The 14,790-nt window shown below is 42.7% G+C and overlaps 1 protein-coding gene across 1 annotated transcript in view; it reads left to right on the top strand.

Moving 5' to 3' along the window:
• Window positions 1–14,790, top strand: part of ep400 (E1A binding protein p400) — a 29,747-nt gene that overhangs the window by 11,290 nt on the left and 3,667 nt on the right. The window contains 29 exon segments of the mRNA XM_034117788.1: window positions 434–603; window positions 744–928; window positions 1,797–2,054; window positions 3,586–3,750; window positions 4,480–4,632; window positions 4,874–4,938; window positions 5,090–5,379; window positions 5,726–5,928; window positions 6,348–6,517; window positions 6,952–7,148; window positions 7,789–7,900; window positions 8,011–8,298; window positions 8,437–8,511; window positions 8,686–8,820; window positions 9,442–9,486; window positions 9,658–9,811; window positions 9,918–10,150; window positions 10,268–10,441; window positions 10,531–10,578; window positions 10,662–10,798; window positions 10,934–10,990; window positions 11,077–11,155; window positions 11,271–11,441; window positions 11,534–11,579; window positions 11,660–11,766; window positions 11,927–12,122; window positions 12,214–12,347; window positions 12,549–12,779; window positions 14,109–14,256. Coding sequence (XP_033973679.1) covers window positions 434–603; window positions 744–928; window positions 1,797–2,054; window positions 3,586–3,750; window positions 4,480–4,632; window positions 4,874–4,938; window positions 5,090–5,379; window positions 5,726–5,928; window positions 6,348–6,517; window positions 6,952–7,148; window positions 7,789–7,900; window positions 8,011–8,298; window positions 8,437–8,511; window positions 8,686–8,820; window positions 9,442–9,486; window positions 9,658–9,811; window positions 9,918–10,150; window positions 10,268–10,441; window positions 10,531–10,578; window positions 10,662–10,798; window positions 10,934–10,990; window positions 11,077–11,155; window positions 11,271–11,441; window positions 11,534–11,579; window positions 11,660–11,766; window positions 11,927–12,122; window positions 12,214–12,347; window positions 12,549–12,779; window positions 14,109–14,256 — 4,426 coding nt within the window.

The raw sequence follows: 14,790 nt of genomic DNA, 5'->3' as shown, positions 1-14,790 counted from the left end.
GATTTTCTTGCCTTATACGTTTGATTACATTATGAAAGAGATACCGTGGTTATTTTGCATTCTTGGCAGACAAAATTAGCTGTATCAGGAAATTACTTGTGGTTCTTCAAAGTATCGGAACGCTAATTCTATTGAAATAAAGTTTCTTTATAACTCAATAAATCATAACAGTAATCATTGCTTTCTTACTATTTGAATACACTGGCCTTTTATTTGTATTATTTATATTCTTCTATTTGTTTGCATGTCCATTAGAGACCTTGCCATTTAGTTGTTTTTAACATTACATTATTTATTTATTTCAGTTTTGAACCTTGAGTATATGTTGGATTTTTTTTATTAAAATGCGCCTTTTAGTAAAAGAAAGAGTATTCATAAACAATGTTCATTGACCCACTTGTGCTTTTTGTCTTTTATCTCATTATCTTCTTAGATTTCAAGCATGTCCATATTTGATCTGATCAATAATGAGAACCGACTGACCCGGTATCAGACTGAAGAGGCAGTTCCCAAACTGAAGATCACTAAGCAGCTCATCGAGGAGATCAACACTGCTCCAGAACCATCGCCACGACCAAAGCCATGTCCGATAAAACCCACGAGGTCAGCACTTAAGTCTTTTAATATCCACGTAACTTCACATGCTTGATGTGGAGATGTTTTTCAAATTGCTCTGACATGTCAACCTAATATTGATATTGTGGCATTAAAGCTTATTAATAGCCTTATTTCTTTCTGATTAGATTGTTCCAGCAAGTGCAGTATGGGACAAAGCCAGAAGGCCGCCTCGCTGCCGTCTCTGCTGTGGCAGGCCAGCGTCCTCCAACCAGCTCTCCCACTACTAGCACCTCTGTTTCCACCAACCAGTCAGCCCAGAACAGGGGCAAGTCCCCCGTCACCGCGGCAACTACCACAGCCACTACTCACGGTAATAACTTAGTTTTTACAATAAGTAAAAGATTTCATATTTACTAATCGAACATCAAAATTGAAAAGACAAAATGAACCACCCATAGTTGTTTTGCTGGAGCCACTTGTGTGTGATGTAGTTTAAGGGCTTAATCTTTATCACTAAGTGCAAACATCCCAGGTATATACAGAATGAAAAGAAACGTGTTATACTTGTGTTGCATACTGCTATATGCTGCATGATTGCGACACTGTTTTGCATTGAAATGAACCTGATTTTCTGTATTTAAGCTTTCCCCATCTGTCATATATTGTCATCATTAGTGCTTACAGCACATTTTTTTAAATCATGTAGCGTTGGCAGATATTTAGGCACATTGTGGCAGATTTTAAATGTAACCTTCTTCTCATATAACTTTAAGGAAATGTTTGGGACACACTCCCTGTAAAGTTCTATAGTCGCAGATGTTTCATATGTTTAGATTTATACTTCCATACAGCAGTGGTGGGCTGGCCTCATTGTTTTGGCACTGTCAGGATATTATGAAAGAAGAAACAGTCATAGTAAACTTTTCAGATGAAGAGTAGCAGTAGAAAACCACTTACTGCAGTTAAGGAGACGCTTGGCTGCAACTGAATACACGCACACTGATGGAGCTGATATTTTACATATACACAATTATTGTCACACCTACTTATTAAATAATCAAGAAATAGATTTGATGTCCGTTCATAAGAAATAATGTCTCTAATCCTGCTTGCTGTGTTGGCCCGCTACTGCTGAGTGATTCATGTGGAGGGCATTGTTTGATCATAATAATGACATGACTAAATATTGAGTTACACCTAACATGTAGTCCCATACCCCATTGCCTTGTGCTTCACAGCGGTTGGAACAGCTTCTCAGAGAGCGCAGACCGCCCCTCCTGTCAGCAGCAGCACTGCAGCCTCCTCTGGGAACGCTGGCATTGGGAAGCATGTGTTGGGGGGGGGCTCTGTGGCCTTGGGCCAGACCTTAACTCCCATCAGCCAGCCTGCATTAGCACAGGTCCCCAGGCCAGCGCTAGCCCCCAGCCATGCCATCCAGCCCAGCTTACTGTCCCAGAGGCTGGTTCTTACATCTCAGGCCCAGGCACGGTTGCCTAGTAAGTGGCCTCCCCCCCCCCCCCTTTCCTCCCCTTGGGCACAACCGTATGGGGCTGTTCTACACTGAGGCATTTACTTGGGGCACTGCTGATATGTGTTCAAGCTTCAATACTCCAGAGAATTGTGTTTCTGTGCATTTAATCAAACTTGCAATGGTAGCAGCACCCGTGGTTACGCGATTTTGGTCATGGCAGAGATGCCCTGTAGCATTAGTTATACAACTTGTGAAAAAAAAAAGGTTCCCATGAGATTTGATCTGTAACCATATCAGCAGCATCTCCACAGCCTCACGTTCTCCAACTTCTTTCTTAAAACCTGCATGAACACTATGTACGACCCACTTATTTATACCACCATCACTACACTATTGACCTTAATTATTATGTGTTTCCTCCTTCTTTTTAATATTTTTTTTATTCCAGTTACTAATTTTCTTTTGTCTTTTGCATCAGCCCAGCTGCAGGAGAGAATCCCAAAGCTTTGTTTGTTGTATTTTTTTCTTTGCTCATGTTATGATTTCACTCTGATGTTGAGCGTACCTGCAAAGCACGTGGAAGCGGCTCCACAAACTGCCAACCCTTTCTGCCTCAGATGAGAACAGAGATACCTTTTCATTAACAACAGACCCCTTTACATTTAATTAAAATGTTTTTTTCTTTCGTAAAAAAAAAATCGAACTTGTTGTATGTTGCAACGAAGATTTCTGCACCCTTCGAATAGGATTCTTAACACTTAATTAACACCGTTTTTATTATCATTTTAGCCCAATTAGCGACATTTTCAAAATATGTTGTTACTTTACCGGGTGTATTGTCACTGCATTAACAATGCACAATGTGTTGCAATCACTATTATTTGTCAAAAATATTTCCTCTGATAGCTACTGGAATGTTATTAATTGAAATTGATCTTCAAAAACAAATAATTCTTAAAAGTACTATTACACACTAAATACTGTAGAAAGCACCTTTTATTATATGACATATGTCTTAAAATCTGGTGGCTCTGTACTTTTAAAACACACACTCATCCTGTTAGACCTGAGACTAAAGCCTAATGCAAACCTTTTTGGCCTGAGGAAGCAATTCCTTTCTATAATTCCCAAACTACTAATTTCCTAATTTAGGTCCAGAGTGCATTGTTTAGTCAGAAATGGCAAAAAATGGTTACACCATTGTTTCAAAATTATGATTGATTAATGAGGGGTGTTCAGATACCTTTTATTTACAGGTTATCATTGTTGGACAATCCCGAAGTATGTATGTGTATGTTTCAGGCTCTCTGTCTCACCTGAGGACTTCCCTTACAGCCATTTTCTTTCCCCTTCAGGGTTTATAAAGTAGGAGCTGCTGTGGTTCTGTTGTGGAGGGCGGCTGTGCTCGTTCCTCTGATTAATCCACCCTGGTTCTGCATGTCTTGTCTCTTTTCACCCTTTAACTAACTGATGCAGAGCGTATTGTTGGGTGACTATTTCAGCTGACTTTTTAATGCTCTCTTTGATAAAGGGTCTGTTATTGCTTTCCATTGAAGGTGGAGATGTGGTGAAGATTGCCCAGTTGGCCAACATAGCAGGCAATCAGAATCGTATCTCTCAGCCAGAGACTCCTGTCACGCTGCAGTTTCAGGGAAACAAGTTCACTCTGTCGCCCAGCCAGCTGCGCCAGCTCACCACCGGACAGCCCCTGCAGCTCCAAGGTACACTCGGTAATGTACATCCCATCGTCACACTTTTATCTCTACACAATTCTCTCCTTTGTGCCAATAAACTAGACTTTTATATTGAATTATGGACTCTTATCCTACTTCCTCATGGCATACAAAGTGGCCTAAGGTTTATGATTTATAATTGCAGATTTCTGCTTTATTTCTGGCGGGGGAACTTTTTTGTCGTCAGTAAAGGTTAATTTTCAATACAAATGATTCTGCAATTAAAAATATCTTGAATACATTTAAAGATAAGCATGTTGTCTTAAAATCCAAACGGATTTAAGCCTTTTTTTTTGTTTACTATAGCATTTCAGCTCTGTAAGTCGCCTCTAGTATGCTCTCCTTTACCAATAAGGGTTTGTATAAGGGCGCCCTCTTTAAATTGACATCGTTAGGTATCCATTTAGGTAGAAGACCACAGAAGCACTGCTGTTATTCCCCCAGATTCCACTTTTCTTTTTATTAGTAATAATAAATGTTTTTTTACAATACATAAAAAAATCATGTTGACAAGGGGAAGACTTCATGTGATTTCAATTGGACTCTGTGTCACTAGTTGTATTGATGTTGCTGTTTCCTTGATGTAATGTTGTTTCTGCCTTCAATTCCGATAGCATAACAGTTGTTTTAGTTTTTCCTTTTTTTAACCTTCAATTTTTGTCAAGTTTTGAGGAGGCACTTTTTATATTTTTTGCTTCATTTGTTTCACGCTTTTAGGCAACATCCTGCAGATTGTGTCCGCTCCAGGGCAGCAGATCATCAGGCCCCAGGGATCCATGGTCATGCAAACAATGCAACAAACTGTCCCCGCCTCCAACGCCTCAGTTACACCTGGCACGCCTCATCCTGCGCTGTCAACAGCCCAGCAAGGTGACTCAATCACAGTGAACATTATTCTCTAACACAGTCTTTCTCGATCAGTTATTTCGTAACATCAGCTAGTACCAATATATGCTAAAAGTGAATACATTTTAGTGCTACCTAACATGCTACTTTGTCCCCACAATTACACTTTTTCCTGTACAATAGTTTCAACAATGGCATTTACAATAGCATTTCCTTTGAAAAACTATTATTTTATTGACGTTGTATATTTATTTTTATGAATTAGGCGTAACTTCGAACGCCACGTCGTCACCTACCAAGCTCACAGCTGCATCTCATGCTGGTTCCCAGGTCAGTACAACACTTTCAAGGACATGTTTGTAATGCCTGTTTTCACCTTTTTTAATAATCTGAAGTAAAAGCATTTTGCAGCATGCAGACTAAATTGATGAAGGAAAATGTAATTGTAGCTGTGTGTATTTATTCTCACTGCGATGTTCAGGAGTCTTCAGAAGAAAAGACTCAGCAGCTGAAGGAGCGTTTGAGCCGCCTGTTTGAGGCGAACGAGCGGCGCTGCAGCCGCAGAGTGGTGTACGGGTCAGACCTGCTGCAGGCCTGCACTTTAACCACAGAGCCAAGTCACTCCGCCCTGACGGCTGGGGGCTGGAGGTGGGTGGGCCGAGAGAGCTGCCTCAGGGCTCAGAGAACCTGCGTAGCTACTACCGCTGCCCTGCAGTCCGCTCTGCTCACTGTGGAGGATCGCCTGCAGGCGGCCAACAGCCTCATCAAGAGGTACCCAAGCTTTCTGTTCCTGTTGCTAAACCACAAACTTTACACTGCTCCTATTCCAACAACGTGATACATACACTTCCAAATTGGCCTTGGCAGATTCCGCATTGTATTAGGCTTACTTACATTCCTAAATATTAAATTGGAATCTAAAATTGGAACACTACTACTTTGAAATAAATGGATCTGGGAAATTGTTGGCAATACCCAGCCCTATTAGCATTAATTTAGTTGAATAAAACAAACCCTTTTCACATGTAGTGTTAAAACATATATATTTGCAAGTGAATATCATATGTTTTTTTCTTTTTCTGAATAATAATCGGATGGACTGTTGTCATGTTTTTAGGCTGGTATGTGTGGTGCCTCCAGCTGTAGCCCCGCCCCCTCACCTGTATGCAGCCAATCCCCCGGTTCCCTACAGCCTCCAGCAGAAGTCACTTCTCCGTCGGCTACAGGAGGCCGCCGCCCCCCACAGTGTTGACATCCATCACCATGTGTCCAGGCCTCTCCTCTGTTGTGATGACCTGCTGCTAATGCAGATGGACTCTGGTAAGCCCAGGTCCTTTCTTGATATTAGTTCAACATGCTGCAAGCTGGGACTGCAGAAAGAACGACTTCAACTAAAAACATTAGTAGTGTAGTCTCTCTACCTAGCAAGTGTGAATGTCTCATCCAACATTTGCTTGTGTGCATTTACCGTGCAAAAACAGTGTTGTTGTCATCTGTCTGTTCTTCAGAACAGTAACATGAAACAAATAATGTGAAATAGGCCATTTAGTACTGCATCAATGAAAAAGATGCTGAAATCTACTGGGATTACCATCACCTGCTTATTTGCACATTATACTCTTTAAAGTTTGTTATTACTTTTTTCATTCAACTTAAATGAACATGTCGTGTTTAAAATGCAATCCGAAACATCTGACCATGCCAAGAATAATAAATCTTGATATTTTTCCTTTCCAAAGGTAAACTGGAAGCTCTTGCCATTCTGCTGCAGAAGCTTCGGTCAGAAAGCCGCCGTGTCCTCATCTTTACTCAGATGGTGAAGATGCTTGACATCCTGGAGGCCTTCCTAGATCACCGGCAGCTCACTTATGTGCGGGTCGATGAAAGCTTCAGTCCTGACGAACGACAGGTAAAATACCCCCACTTCTGACAGGCCACAATACTAATAACGAGGTGCTTAGCTTATATCAAGTCGGTTATATACATCAAAAAAGTTCTGTTTTGTTACTGGAAAAGGGTGGGTGTTATTATTCCAATTACATTGACATAGAGAGTGTTTTCAGGTTTGATACAGGTTGAGGTTTCCCCCTCATGATTCAAAAGGGATCTTAATAATGTTTATCCCTTTTCTTGCATTCATACACGTTAAGTGTTACAAAGTCATATGACAAAAAAGTTACAAGACCCAATAACTAGTTGCAACAGCAGCCTTATAACATTTTAATAAGCTGTGGGTCATTTAAATGTTTACAATAAGAATTTCGATAATCTATAGGGTTGGTACGTTTCAAATCTAAGGTGTCTGCCGGGTTTGTTCACATGCGTGGTTTTGTGTCCCTGCAGGAGAACATAAGGAAGTTTAACCGGAACAGGAACGTGTTCTGCAGCATCCTGACAAACCGCTGCTGCTCTGCTGTCGGGACTTTGTTTGATGCAGACACCATCATCTTCTACGACACAGATCTCAATCCCAGCATGGATGCCCGCGCCCAGGAGTGGTGTGACAAAATAGGACGTTCAAAGGATATACACATTTACAGGTGACATCATCAACACTGCAAATTCAGTTTGACTTCCTCTATATTGACATTTTACTAGGGCTGTGCAATTAATCGCAATTACGATTTTGGCCTGCCACAATTACGAAAACAACATAATCGAAAAAAACAATTATTTTGCTTTGCTAGGTTGTGACAGTGCACTGCAACATATTTGATCTCATTTATTTTGGTCTAATTTATTTTTATTTATCATATTAATATATGTTTAGTAGCTTGTTGAAGTGCGCTCCAAAGTATTTGTTGATCTTGTTTATTGGTATTTATTATTTTTGATATTATTTATTTAAATGTAAATATAAATGTATCATTTATTTTAGTATTGGTTTTTCAGTTGAATTATACGTTCAGGGTAATCAACAGTTAAAAAGATACTGTTCAAATTATTATTTGTTTTAAAGTTCATTAAATGGATGTTTTCAAAGTCAATTAATAATCGTATTTAATAATCGTGATATCAATTATTGACCAAAATAATCGAGATTATGATTTTTGCCATAATTGAGCAACATTACATTTTACCTAACACATCACTCGTAAAACTCCAGATGGGAAATACCTAAATCAATATTTAAGGACTTTGTTGCTACTTCTGGTTTCTTTGTGTGTGTGTGTTGCCCAGGTTGGAGAGTGGGAACTCCATTGAAGAGAAGCTGCTGAAGAATGGCACCAAGGACCTGATCCGAGAGGTGGCTGCTCAGGGTACCGACTACACCTTGGCGTACCTCACACAAGTAAGATGAATTCAATGTGGTCTTGTCCTGAAGTTTCAGAAACTCTTCACACCTCTATTCTTTTGAAGACACATTGCTATACCTGTATAACTGACCTGACATTATTTCAGCGGACCATCCAGGATCTGTTCGAGGTGGAGGCCGGCTCAGGGGAGAAGGTGGAGGAGTTTGTGGTTCTTCACCAGGAGCCGTCGGCCTCTGAGGCCATCTCTCCCAGAGTGGCTAGACCATACATCCAGGCTCTGCACAGCATCAACCTGGATGCCCTGCCGGAGGAGGAGGAGCAGCAGCATGAGGAAGAGTTAGCAGGCAAAGAGTCAAAGGACAACCAGGAGGAGGAGAGCAAAACTGACGAGGAGCCCGCTCAGCAAGAGGAGCTGAATGCAGTCATACAACAGGTACCTTCACTTTTTTACATATCGCTTGGAATCTAGTTGAAACGGAAAAGTCCAAATACAAGAAATGAGTCGATACAAAATGAAATTCTGTTTGATTGTCTTGCTGAGTTTTGATGTGTATTTTCTTCCCTTAAACAGCTCACACCAATCGAAAGATATGCCCTGCATTACCTGGAGTACCTGCATGTCAGTGATGACCAAACTGCTCTCAAGGTAACTTACACTGACATGTTACCAAAAACCTTTTTAATGATATAGAGGCATTTACTATAGTATTTACATGCGTGTAAATCAGTCCATTTGTCATCTAATCCTGCTCTACTGCGTTGGTATTCAAATGTTATTATTTGTCTTTTGATACATTTGCCTGGTGTTTCTTTCCCTCAGGAGAGGCTGGAGTGCTCCAAGAGAGGCTGGGAGCTGCAGCAGCTCCAGAAGCTGAAGGAGGAGGAGGAAGAGCGGCACTTCATGGAGGGAGATGAAGATCTCTTCACCTACACAAGAGAGGATGCCTACAACATGGTGGGTGGCCATTGTGATCTCAACTAATCAAACATGAAGAGCTGTGTGGATTGTTATGCACTGTTGTTGCAGGGTGTCCGCGGGGTTTTAAAAAGTGTTAAAAGTTGATAAATCAATTTAGCGAAAATTAAGGCTATTAAAAAGTATTAAACGGCATTTTCCAAGGTATTACATTTTGTAGCTTGTTTTCAATAAGTATATACATTGTCCAAAGAGGTTGTATTCTAAAGTTCGCCTGAATGTAATCATTGCGTAGGTGTGTAGTGTGATTCTGTGTAGTTTATTTATGGCATCCCGTTGGATTTGACGCCATCTGAACAGGACATCGCACGCTCACTGCTTGATAGCGCGCGAAGGTCCGTTTACGCCGGTTGTTAAACAACATCGTTATGGGGAAATGCAAGTTTGCGTCCAAATGGTTGGAAGATAAGGAGGAAGGACAATCAATACTATATATAGTAAATGTGTCGCCAATGTAACCGGTTAAAACTCGAAGTGGCGATGAGGTCTTAAAATGTATGGAAAGGGTCTTAAAAGAGGTCTTAAAAGGTATTACATTTGACTTCAGGATTCCTGCATATACCCTGTGTTGACATGAACCTTTTCTCTGCTCTTCAACAGGAGTATGTGTTTGATGCAGAGGACGGCCATACAGAAATCATGCCGGTAAGACATAAACTGTGAAAACAGGGCAATTTTTTTTTTTACAGAAGTCCTTGTATTATCTAAATGTGGATCTTCACTATTCTCTTCCTAATTTTGTTTATTTGTATTGACCCATTAAAAAGTCCCACTCTGTCTTCTGCCTTTGTGCTGACTTGTGATTTTCCAACACAGCTTTGGACTCCACCCACACCACCGTCGGATGACAATGACATTTACATCGACTCTGTGATGATGCTGATGTATGACACTGCACCCATGCCGGAGTCCAAGCTGCCTCCTGTCTACGTCCGCAAGGAGCACAAGAGACTCAAGATGGACCCCTCAGGTGAGATGACATTTATATTTAAGGTGAAATAGTTCTAAACGACTTGGATACATCTGTAGTGTCACTGCAGGTTTCTCTGTCCTGACTCGATGTGTTTGTCCAGCAGCAGCCAGAAAGAAGAAGAAGGGCCACGGGGAGACGGTCATCCCCCCTCGCTCGCTTTTCGAGAAGGCCAGCATGCTGAAAGTTCGCCGCGAGGGCAAAGACCAGAAAAAGAACTTCTCTCTCAAGCAGCAGGCTCCCTTTGCCAAGCCCCTGCCCTCGCTGGTTAAACCTGTCATGGAGGCGGGTCAGGACAACCCGGAGTGGCTCATCAGTGAGGACTGGGCTCTGCTTCAGGTACTGGCGCCTCTCACCACTACTCAAATGAATATATCTGGAATTGCACTTCACTTCAAAGAGGTTAAATTATATGTTAATTCAATTTCCAAATGCCATTGCTGTGTGTCTTGACAGGCTGTAAAGCAGCTTCTGGAGTTGCCTCTGAACCTGACAATCGTGTCTCCTGCACACACTCCTAACTGGGACCTGGTGAGCGATGTAGTTAACTCCTGCAGCCGCATCTACCGCTCGCCCAAACAGTGTCGCAACCGCTACGAGAACGTCATCATTCCCAGAGAAGAGGGCAAGGTAATGGAGAGGGCAGCCACCCTATTTTGCTGTAAAACTCAATTCCTCACCGTGTTCTTGTCTAAATAATGTCTCTAACTATTTTTCAGTTGGTGTATGAGGCAAACCCCAAGAAAAAAACCAAGAGCATATACAAGGTACCCTATTCTGGCATTTTGATCAATTCTGCTTTGCTCCTGAAATTCTTGATTAACTTTGGTTCTGTGTTTTCTTTGCTCAGTCTAAGAACAGCCGCCCTCTGAGGACCTGTCAGATCTACACACAGGATGACAACGCCACTCACATTCAGCTCTACAACAGCCGCTTTGAACTCATGAAGATCATCGCCAGCAAGAGGAGCCCACCAATCAAACCACTGTAAGGGCTGATGAAGTGAATGTAAAGTCTCATAACGGAGCTCACACCAAAACGTGTGACATGTAACCAGGCTGTTATTGTTCAGATTGGATATGTCCTTTTCATCTGTATTCATTTAATTGATTCTGCTTACAGGCTTGGCATGAATCCATTCCAGAAAAATCCCAAACATGCCTCTGTTTTGGCAGAAAGGTTTGTTTAATATTTGTACCATAAACATCTAAGATATTAATCTATAAATAAAGATGAAAGTATAACATTGTTTTTCTTCTCTTCAGTGGGATCAGCTATGACAAGCCCCTCCCTCCCATTCAGGTGGCTTCTCAACGTGCTGAACGGATCGCCAAGGAGAAAAAGGTGATTGTTGGCAATGAATATGTCCACAAATGGCCATAGATCCAAATAGTGCTTGATATGTACTGAACGATGTGTTTGCATTTGTGTTTGATTTTGTGGTGGTGTGTGTTTGCAGGCCCTTGCAGAGCAGCAGAAGGCTCAGCAGTTGGCCCAGCAGCAGCAGGCAGGGGCCCCCGGGGCCCAGGTGGCCCCTGGCCAGGCGCTGACTCCTGCTGCCGGCCAGGCTCTGGTCCCTCAGGCTGCCACAGTGCCCGGAGCTGCTGCGGTGCCTAATGCAGCTGTTCTGGTGAGAATCCAAACATGCTCAAATCAATATTTTTCTATGTATAGTGAGATCCAAAACAAGATGTTCTTAAACATTTGGTTCATGTTTTTCAGGCTGGAGCCATAAAGAATGCCACTGTGGGCACCACCATCCAGGCTGGTACGCTTACACACATATGGTTCATTTTACAGAGCTGTTGCTGTTCCAATAGTTTATTCATTGCTCTTTGTTTCTTCCAGCCACTGTAGGGGGGAATGTGATTGTGAACACAGTAGCTGGAGTTCCCCCAAGTCCTTTCCAGGCCAACAAACGGCTGGCATCTCCCGTCATAACAGGCACCCTCTCTGTGAGTCATGCTCTCATATCACTGCTACTCTGGCTTAACTCAGCCTCCTACTGATTTACAGTAATTCATGACGCATTAGACCGGCACCCTGCAGACTGAATGTTCATTACAAGTGTTGGAGCCTTTGCACATTGGGTTTATTTTGTTGTTGTTTGTGCAGCCTGCTGGTGCCGCTGGAGCCCAGGTGGTCCACGCTCAACAGAGAACCGTCACCGCTGCTGCAGCCCCTGCAGAGGTGGTTGCCATAGCTACAGGTGTTCGAGCTGTTACCCCAGTTACGGCATCAGCAGTAGTTACGACCACTCTGAGTCCGGTGCAGTCTCAGACGCGCCCTCTGGTCACTCAGGTCACACAAGGTACCAGATCAAAGGCTTTTCTCTGATAAGACCAGCACCTGCTGCTCTTTTAAATCTGACAGATCTGACTTATCTGCTCTCCTTCATCCAGCCGCAGGGATGCAGTTGCAACAAGGGAAGCCTCTCACTCCAGCCCACCTGCAGATGCTCCGACAGCAACAGCTGCAGCAGCACCAACAGCAGCAGGCTGCTTCCCCACAGATCAAAGCTGTAGGCAAACCCCAGGTACCAGCATCTTTACACAAGATGCATAAAATGTGACTTTTTAACACATCTCGCATATGAGCTGCACTAATAGAAATGTTCTTTATCAGTATGATGGCATTAATGGTAGTACTTCCGATTTACTCAATAAACAATGCAATTACACGGCACAAGGGTGTGTACAGCTAACTGACATTTACTCTGTGATCTGTGTGTTTACAGGAGTTGTTGAAGATGCACAAGCATAAGTTGCAGCTGCAGCAGCAGCAGCAACAGGTAGCTGCAGCTGTAGCAGCAGCGCAGGGCCAACAGGCTGCAGGGGCCCAGCAGGCCCCCCAGGGTCAGACTGCACAGACCACACAGGCCAATCCCCAGCTGGCAGCAGTGGCAGCCCCCAGACCTGGAGCCGTGCTGACCGGTGCCACGGTGGCCAACCTGCAGGTGGCCAGGATGGTAAGATGGTGCAGATTGATGTGGGAGACAATAAAAGATTTCTTGCATCAAGTTCCCCACAATATGATTTAAAAGACCAGCTGTCTGTAGGTAGATTGTAAGATTATGAATAATATAATCTAGACCAGGGATGGGCAACTTGGATGGTGGTGGGGGCCACATAATTTATGTACTGGCCACCAGGGGGTCGCAGATTCACTTGGAACACACACACACAAATTCCATGTATTGTATGTAATTATTAACAAATATACTAAGTCTGACATCTTCATTGACATTTTATAATCTTTCAGGGAACATCCTCTAATAAGCTCACTAAACAAATATCAGTTCACAGAAATGTTATTTAATTTTTACAAGTGGCATGTTTGTATTGAACAGGTTATTTAACAGTGGAATAAAACTATTTTTAAACTATTGGTTAGCACGGAAAATGTGTGTGCATCAAGATGAACCATTAAGATGACATAAACATGAAGTCATGAACACTAACCCAGACGTTAGTTGTCTAACTTGAACCTAGCTAAGACACTTGTAGCCTGTCTCTGCATTCCCCTTATTCCACAACAAGGGGAATGTCAACACAGACACCTGTCAACACGCACTCTGCTGTTCCTCAGCGCCGCTCCCCCTCCCTCCCGCTGAAATTATGAATGAAAAGCGTATAGTAATCATAGATAACACGGCAGGGTCTGTGACAGTTTGTTTTCATCTGATTTCAAATAAACTAAGTCTTGGTTTTTAGAATATTAAACTTGTTTCGCCAAATTCAGATGATAAATACAACTTTAAGCTTGTAAAGGTATAATTACAAGCGGTAACTTAACGTCACAGCAGGCATAACATCAGCCGGTGTTTCTTGTGAGTGTTTCCCCGGGAAACAAACACAATACACACAAACGCGTCACAGATTCTTTCGCTGTATTTGGCTGCCGAACAAAATCATGTACGCAGCTCGTGACGTAACTAGGAGTCTAGTGGACGGTATCAGTACTACAAGTTAAAAAAAAATGTTATTAAATTAATTACGTTGTTTATAAATTCATCTGAGGGCCGCAAAAAGAGGAGGTGGGGGCCGCAAAAAGAGGAGGTGGTCACCATGTGTCCCCGGGCCGCCATGTGCCCATCCCTGATATAGACTAAGTTGTTGTCTATGGTACAACCATTTTATCTTTTTTTGTTATTTGATTGGCCGAGGTGTAGTCCAAACAAGTTGAGATCATACAGTATGAGAAAATTCAGTGTCATTTTCCCACCAAAAACAATGTCTTCTTTCGGTTTTAATTTCTTGATGTAAGTTCTTAATCAATACTTTTTTGTTTTTTTTAGGCTCGACTGCCCACTCAGACGGCTCAGGTGACCCTCACCAAGCCCCCAGTGGTCTCTGTGCCAGCGGTGGTCTCTTCAGCTGGCGTCACTACACTGCCAGTCACTGTAGCAGGTATCAACGTGGCTATTGGCCAGGCCCAGAAAACAGGTGTGCTAAAAGTCTGATTGGATAGGGGACCTTTTGTCTATAGGCGCTTTCACACCAAGTACTTTGCCGTACTTAGTTCCCAGTACTTAGTTCATCAGAACTCTCTAGTTCTGATGAACTAGAGAGCAGATCGCGTTCACACCGGAATAAGTCCCTGAGGGAGGATTAGGCAAATGAAGCCGCTGACGTCACTGCTTCTTCTTCTGCTTTGGGTGTACTGGCAGGCCGCAAACAACTTCACGGCGTATACTGCCACCCGGAGTCCCCGGAGTTGGGGACTGGCTTCAAGCCTTCCGAGTAAATCACCAGAACGCCGACACCTCCTCATCACTCCACCGCTCCCATGTTTTTTTTTGTGTTGCCATAAGTTAGTTTCTCTCCGTTGGTGCGCTGGGCTAATGCTAATAATGCTAATGCGAGCAAATACAATGGCAAATACGGCTTCACAAAACTTTTCCGAGTTTTACTTGGTGTGGTTTGCAATCCGCCCAGCCAATCAGAAATGGGAACCTTTTTCTCCCATGAAAGTACCTG

The sequence above is a fragment of the Trematomus bernacchii genome, unplaced genomic scaffold (assembly GCF_902827165.1).
Source record: "Trematomus bernacchii unplaced genomic scaffold, fTreBer1.1, whole genome shotgun sequence".
NCBI classification, from domain to species: domain Eukaryota; kingdom Metazoa; phylum Chordata; class Actinopteri; order Perciformes; family Nototheniidae; genus Trematomus; species Trematomus bernacchii.
Note: the sequence above shows the minus strand (reverse complement) of the source record. Positions and strands in the feature narration are given on the sequence as shown.